Source organism: Arctopsyche grandis, chromosome 13 (assembly GCF_051622035.1).
Source record: "Arctopsyche grandis isolate Sample6627 chromosome 13, ASM5162203v2, whole genome shotgun sequence".
Lineage (NCBI taxonomy): Eukaryota > Metazoa > Arthropoda > Insecta > Trichoptera > Hydropsychidae > Arctopsyche > Arctopsyche grandis.
Window position 1 is genome coordinate 14,584,427 of NC_135367.1, and position 7,182 is coordinate 14,591,608.

At 39.8% G+C, this 7,182-nt stretch overlaps 1 protein-coding gene across 2 annotated transcripts; it reads right to left on the bottom strand.

Annotated features, from left to right (window-relative positions):
* Positions 1 to 148: 148 nt before the first annotated feature.
* On the bottom strand, positions 149 to 2,880 carry LOC143920905 (actin-5C). Of its 2 annotated transcripts, none has more exons than XM_077443928.1 (3): positions 2,829 to 2,880; positions 1,517 to 1,883; positions 149 to 1,385 (listed from the first exon to the last, which is right to left on the bottom strand). In XM_077443928.1, exons 2-3 carry the CDS (start codon positions 1,864 to 1,866, stop codon positions 605 to 607), a joined length of 1,131 nt encoding a protein of 376 aa, XP_077300054.1. In that variant the 5' UTR covers positions 1,867 to 1,883; positions 2,829 to 2,880; the 3' UTR covers positions 149 to 604. The 2 variants fall into 2 exon arrangements, with proteins under 2 accessions (XP_077300054.1, XP_077300053.1); XM_077443927.1 differs by lacking the exon at positions 2,829 to 2,880 and adding an exon at positions 2,414 to 2,493.
* Between the last annotated feature and the right edge of the window lie 4,302 nt (positions 2,881 to 7,182).

A 7,182-nucleotide genomic window follows, 5' to 3' on the forward strand; every position in this document is an offset into this window, starting at 1 on the left:
ATTGGTCAGCTCTTATTATTCTATTGCTATTGTAAATTTCCGTGGCATCTCTCGAGCATAAAGTTCGATAGGATCAAAGCTGTGCGAGTGGGAAAGAAGCAGTTCGAATATAAAAAAGAAACAAAAGAAGATATTTTTAAAATGTTTGTTTATTCACTTTTTTTTCACTTTCAAAATATAAATGACCTAGGAGTAGTAAGTCTTGTTTAGCTAGTATGAAATATATATTTAAATAAAGCTTTGGCGTAAGTGCAAATACTTCAACTCGCTCGGGAGCTTTAAATTACGTAAATTATATAAAAAAATTAAATAAAACAAAATAATAATATTCGTCGCCTTATGTCCGAGAGATGATCCACAGCGATGGTTGACGATTGATTGATGGGTTGTTGTTCGATTCTTTCAATATAAAAAACTTTACATTTTTTTTAAATAATAAAATGTATTTTAAATATATAATAATACCTTAAAAATTACAAATAATAATGAAAAAGCTTGAGCAGACTCGGAGGCTGATAAATAACGCGAGCGGGGGAGCGCTAACACAAACATAGCGCGGGGATCCCCCCGCTGTGGGGGTGTGGGGTGGGGCGGGGCGAGGCCCTTAGAAGCACTTCCTGTGCACAATGGATGGGCCGGATTCGTCGTACTCCTGTTTGGAGATCCACATCTGTTGGAAGGTGGACAGGGAAGCGAGGATGGAGCCTCCGATCCATACGGAGTACTTCCTTTCGGGCGGGGCGATGATCTTGATCTTCATGGTGGATGGAGCCAAGGCGGTGATTTCCTTCTGCATGCGGTCGGCGATTCCAGGGTACATGGTGGTGCCTCCGGACAGAACGGTGTTGGCGTACAAGTCCTTACGGATGTCTACGTCGCACTTCATGATCGAGTTGTAAGTGGTCTCGTGGATGCCGCAAGCTTCCATTCCCAAGAATGAGGGTTGGAATAGGGCTTCTGGGCAACGGAACCTCTCGTTTCCGATGGTGATGACCTGTCCGTCGGGAAGCTCGTAGCTCTTCTCCAAGGAACTGCTGGAGGCGGCTGTGGCCATCTCCTGCTCGAAGTCGAGGGCGACATAGCAGAGCTTCTCCTTGATGTCGCGCACGATTTCTCTCTCGGCGGTGGTGGTGAACGAGTATCCTCTCTCGGTGAGGATCTTCATGAGGTAGTCGGTCAAGTCGCGTCCAGCCAAATCCAATCGGAGGATGGCGTGGGGAAGGGCGTATCCTTCGTAGATGGGCACGGTGTGGGAGACGCCATCTCCAGAATCCAGCACGATACCGGTGGTACGACCGGAAGCGTACAAGGACAGGACAGCTTGGATAGCTACGTACATAGCGGGGGTGTTGAAGGTTTCGAACATGATTTGGGTCATCTTTTCCCTGTGAACAGAAAAACAAAAGTTATAGAGACGCGGGTTCGGCTACTTCAGGCGCGTTCGAATCTCCAACTAGATTCCCAAGTAGTTTGTAATTTGTATTCACTTTAAGAGTGGCCTTGAAATAATTGTTACCTGTTTGCTTTGGGGTTGAGGGGAGCCTCTGTGAGTAAGACGGGGTGTTCTTCGGGGGCGACTCGGAGTTCATTGTAGAAAGTGTGATGCCAGATCTTCTCCATGTCGTCCCAGTTGGTGACGATGCCATGCTCGATGGGGTATTTCAAGGTGAGGATACCCCTTTTGCTCTGGGCCTCATCGCCGACGTATGAATCCTTCTGTCCCATACCGACCATGACGCCTTGATGGCGAGGCCTTCCAACAATGGAGGGGAAGACAGCCCGAGGGGCGTCATCTCCCGCGAAACCGGCTTTGCACATACCGGATCCATTGTCGACTACGAGGGCGGCAACTTCTTCGTCACACATCTTGGTTAATTAATAATCTGCGAAAGACAAGAGAAGACAACTTAGTACTGGAGACGGTTGCGCCACCGCTAGGAGGCGCTACGAGACACAACCGAGAGGCGTGTCCGTCCACAAACGGCCCACATTCAAATACCGGCGCGTCATGTGACCCCCTTAACCGGCAAAATACCCCAAAAGTACACATCTAATCGGAAAACGCCCATGTCCAACTTAAACCCAATCAAAGATAATATTGATCGAATCCGAATAATCCACAGCATGGTGCGAGCCTTACGAGAGGCAAAATCCGTTCACACGCGATCGGGCGGTAGTATGTAAATTCAAAAACACTAAATTCGGTCGCACCGTCCATTTTGATTCGAATCCAAAATGGACGATTATCGGATGGTCCAATTCGAAAACGGTTTTTTCGGAAACGGAAGTAACGCACTTTGCACAATTGGGAGGGTACACTTTTCGAAACTAGTAATCCGGTAATAGCCGACGAAAGGGATGAAATGATTTTTTATTAGAGTCGAGTTGAATCGAATGCACAACTATTGCTTACTTGTGTGTTAAGTAAAGTAAAGAGGTTGCACGGGAGCAGACAAGTGCTCTCTCACTGCCCACGGCTGGAATGGCTGTGTGCGCGTCGTCGCGGAGTATATATGTGCGAGCGGACCCCTCCCCTCCCCGCCGGCCGACAACCGCCAATAGCCGTCCACTTGCCCATATATGGTGCTACACTGCACCGTACCGAGCTTCGGCAACCGTCGGCTCGCGGGCTGGCGCGCCCGAGCACGCCCGAAGCCCGCGCGCCGACGGTGACCGACCCCCAGGCCGGCGTAGTGCTCGAACGCTCGCTATCAGTCGTTTGATAGCGACGCGGCTAACTGCACGCGCAAAAATATGCCCGAATTGAATGGCGGTCGCCGTTTCGATGAGAGTCGATTGTAAAAATCGTAAGAAATCAGAGGACTCACCGTCGTCCTTCCGTGCCGGGCGATCGCGCGCGAATGAAACCGGCCGGCGTAGAAGGCGCGCGCGCTCTACGCGCACACATGCACACTTTTCATCGACGCCCTCGCTTTCCGATCCCTAAAAAATCCATCGACGGCCTACTAGTCGCTTCGAAGGATCTTGTTTCGGTCGATTTTTTATTCATTTCATAACACATACATACATACATATCGTGTTTGTTTCCGTTGAGATTCAAAATTGGCGGAACGGGCGGTTGGTTTCCCCCGCCCCGCCCGCCTCTCCGCGTCGCTCGCCCCGTCGCGTTCCACGCCGTGACCATATATGGGCATAAAGAAATCCTCGCGCTGCGATTGGTCGGCGGACGAGCCGGGGCCGCGCCAGTGGCCCCCAACGCCGCGCGCGCGCCCCCTCGCCTCTTTCGCCCACCGCGCGAGCCACGTATACTTCACCGCGTCATAATTGCCTTATCGCAAACGGTTATCCGCCCCGAGATACCCCGCGGTATTCGCCGGCTCTCGAAACCCCGTACTAGTTTCCCCCGCACATGTAACGTCTCGGTGTGAGAAACTCCGGCTGATGACGATGGTGATGATGCATGGAAAAAGGAGGACAGTGTGGCGAGATTGGTATTCATAAAAAAAAATTACAACGCGCAACGTCCCCTTGGCGCATACCGGGAAACTGTTGCACTATAATAAATTGGGGTCTACGTGACGAGCCACAAAAGTTTTTATTTTCACACGGAAAATAAAAACTTTTTTCTATGAAAAGATATAAATCTTATCACTACGTCCATATATGTACATGTGTATGAAAATATTGATTTTTTTTATTTACTCATGAATTCAGATTTCTACCTCTCTGAACTGAAATACACAGGTGTACTAATTACTTGCGTGCAGAACACGACAGATGTTATTGTAAAATAATTCAATACACAAATTTTGTAAAGAAATGTTTGGGTACAATTGAAAGCATCTTTTTCAGAGTCACTTTAAACTTAACATAAAATTTTTCGAATCTATTTCTTAGTCCTAGTCTTTCAAATAAAATATTTACGAATATTTTTAGGAGAATTTTCATTTATAAGATCGTTATACGATTGAAAGAGACCAACAAGTTTTCTGAAAATGTACATATAAAAAAGATGACGTACAATTATCTCTATGAAATAAAACGACAACATTGCCATATTTGTCCTTAACATTAATATATTAAATGAAACTATTATTTATGCTGATTTAGTTCACAACAAGGTTTCATTAAGGTCCAAAAATTATGTAATACTATCTAAATATACATATATTCATTCATGAATTAAATAAAATCTTATAAGTAATCTGTCAACAAAACAAGTAAAAATACAAGTGTACTTATTCACATGCGAAACTAATTGCACATTTTAATGATAGCTATTTAAAAATTGCTACGCTAAATTTTTTATGAAAAAATCGGCGATAAGAATCGCTAGCTAGAGAATTTCAAGAATTATGCGCATTAAAAGTAATATAAAAATAAGATTATGCTCGCTGAATTAGTAGAGCAATCTTTCAGCCAGATAAGAAAGGCTGATTCGCTGTTTAACGGACGGACGTAATCGCAATCCTCTCATTCTGAAATGATGACAAAATGGTGATTATCTGCCATCCTAACCCACTTACACAATGAGATGTAATAAATGTTACCGTTTAACCCATAACACGACATGATGCTATAATGTGACAGTGTATTTTATTCACCACTAATTTATTGCAATGCTTCAATGTACATATTCATATGTATGTATATCGAAATCTGTATTGATAATCAAAAGAAAATCAATATATATATTTTTTTATAAAATTATTCAGATTATTCAACATACTGAAAGAGATTGAATTTGAGGCGAGAAATACAAAAGGTCAATGCACTCATATAATATGTACATACTATAATATTTTCATCTATATATTTTATAAATATATGTACATATACACGTTGATGTCATTAATTGATTTTTGCGCCGAATGTCTTATCGATTGGGTTTGTCCATTTATATACTTTTTCTCCCCCATTTCTGACCTATCTTAATGGAGGGTGAACCCTTAATGTGTTCAACGAATTTTTACTTTTTTTTAGTAAAGGTGCTGTCGTCACGATTTTACATACATATGTACATATATAATATATATATACATATATAGGTATACGTGACTGCTACATTGCCTTTATATATTAAATTACAGCACTAGATATTGTATATTTGGAATTAACATTATACAGTTGGTACCTAATTAAATTTTGATAGAAAACATTACAATTATGGCCAAATTTTTTCAGATCAGAATCAAAATTAGATATGGTTGGGTTGAATTGGGTTTTATTTATTCATTAAAATAATCAAATACACATTTGAAATAGTTACTTTTTATGTTTTTCGGAGCATCGCGTCTTAAAAATGTTATAATATTGATTAAATTTTCGAGATAAAAATATCTTACTGTCGTAGATACAACATATGTATGTACACATACATATGTACTTACGCACATGTTTTTTATTATAAATTAACGTGCAAAAGGTCGTCGTTTGCTACCTGGGCAAGTTCACTGTTGCTGGGGGGGGGGGGGGGATCGCCGTGGGAATTCTCAAAAGATCGATGGCAGCTTTTGGCTGCGCAAATATTGCACTTCGACCAAAAATTCATTTGAACAGAACAGAACGATGTATGTTCAACTGTCAAAACCGGCGCGGGTTTTAAACTTCATACGCCGCAAAAAGTCGACTTTTTCGTACAAATGAATTAATTGCACCAAGTATGTAATACACATAGTATTTTATATATTAAAATAAAATCATGTGTTTTTTTATTGACGTCTATACCGTATACGTATATAATATAGAATTGCCCTTAGGCATAACATATAGGTTATGTTTCACCATTTGTATGTATTTATGTACTAATTAACTAATTTAAAATATATCCAAATATGATATTTCATTACAGGAATTCATATATATGTACTTACATATCTACACAATTCCATACAAGAATATAAAAAAAAACATGACCTTTATACTGCCATTTAAAACGTCACTGCAGTTGATCTCTATTCATTCACTGTACATATTATATTATACATATATGATATATACGTATGTATGACTATTGTATATGTACAAACGTATGTGTGTATATAGGTTTTCCTTTGCTAGTTTGACCACAATGAAAACGAGTCTGACTTGAGTACCAAACCTTATACGATGAGCAAATAACATGAACATGATACATTATATAAGTTTTCGTGTTAATGTGTAATAATTCAATTGATAAATATAATCATCCTTGCAGTTGAACAAGTGGGTAGCTACAATAATCCACCAACGCTCCATTTACTCGAGATCAATTTAGGTATACAGAACTTGTATTATATGTTTAATACATACATATTTATGTACAATTGTACATATCTGTATTTATCATACATAATTTATTATTGATTTTACTTTCTTCATATCGGTAACATAATAGGGAAGTATTCAACCATTTGATTTTTGCCTCATTTGTAAGGGTATCCTATAAAAAGTTACTAAAAATCTAATTTTTAATTATGAATTTCTTATGACATTCATAATTAGGCCATATTCAAAACATAATTATTCATATATTTTCTGAAATTGGAATATTACGCACTGAATTTAACATGAAACTTTTAAATATTAAAAAAGCCCACATGGAAAAAAGCCCAAAAAAAGGACTTTTTTCGGATATATTTAGTTGTATGCGAAATGCTTTTAATTGGATTATATAAAAAGCGTCAAAAAAAAAGGTCAGAATAAAAAGATCTGAGATTAAGTGATGACGTATGGATGTGAAACTTGGACATTGAAAGCCAAAATGTTACACAACGTCTAATGCACTCAAATAAGCATGGAACGGTGTATGTTCGGCATAACGAGGAGAGGTAAGAAACGGAATACGTGGGTGAGAAGTATGACAGGGGTGGTTGGTATAGTGGAGACAGTGAAGAGATTGAAATGGGCAGATTACTTAGCTAGAATAATGGATATAAGCTGGACAAAAGAAGTGGTAGAATGCGCCCGAGAGAATGTGAAAGGTTACAAGTAAAGTGGAAGCGTTTGGAGAGTCCTTCATCTAGCAGCAGATAGATGGTGAATGATGATGATATAAAAAAGCTAAGTTGGAAAAAATTGTAAAACATAGTAAAAAAAACTTTTAAAATGAATATATTGAATCTTGTATGAAAAGTTCGTCACGGGGAAATATTTTATTTCAGCTATGGAATGCAATAAATAATCTGTGGTGATATTATTAAAGTATACTTGAATTTAAAATTTAGTTCTGTTCATTTCATG

Bases quoted from the DNA above. Each gene is read 5' to 3' on its own strand.
- LOC143920905 (XM_077443928.1), bottom strand. From the start codon at position 1,866: ATGTGTGACGAAGAAGTTGCCGCCCTCGTAGTCGACAATGGATCCGGT. The intron at 1,386-1,516 runs GTAACAATTATT...TTCTGTTCACAG, and splicing joins CTCAACCCCAAAGCAAACAG to GGAAAAGATGACCCAAATCA.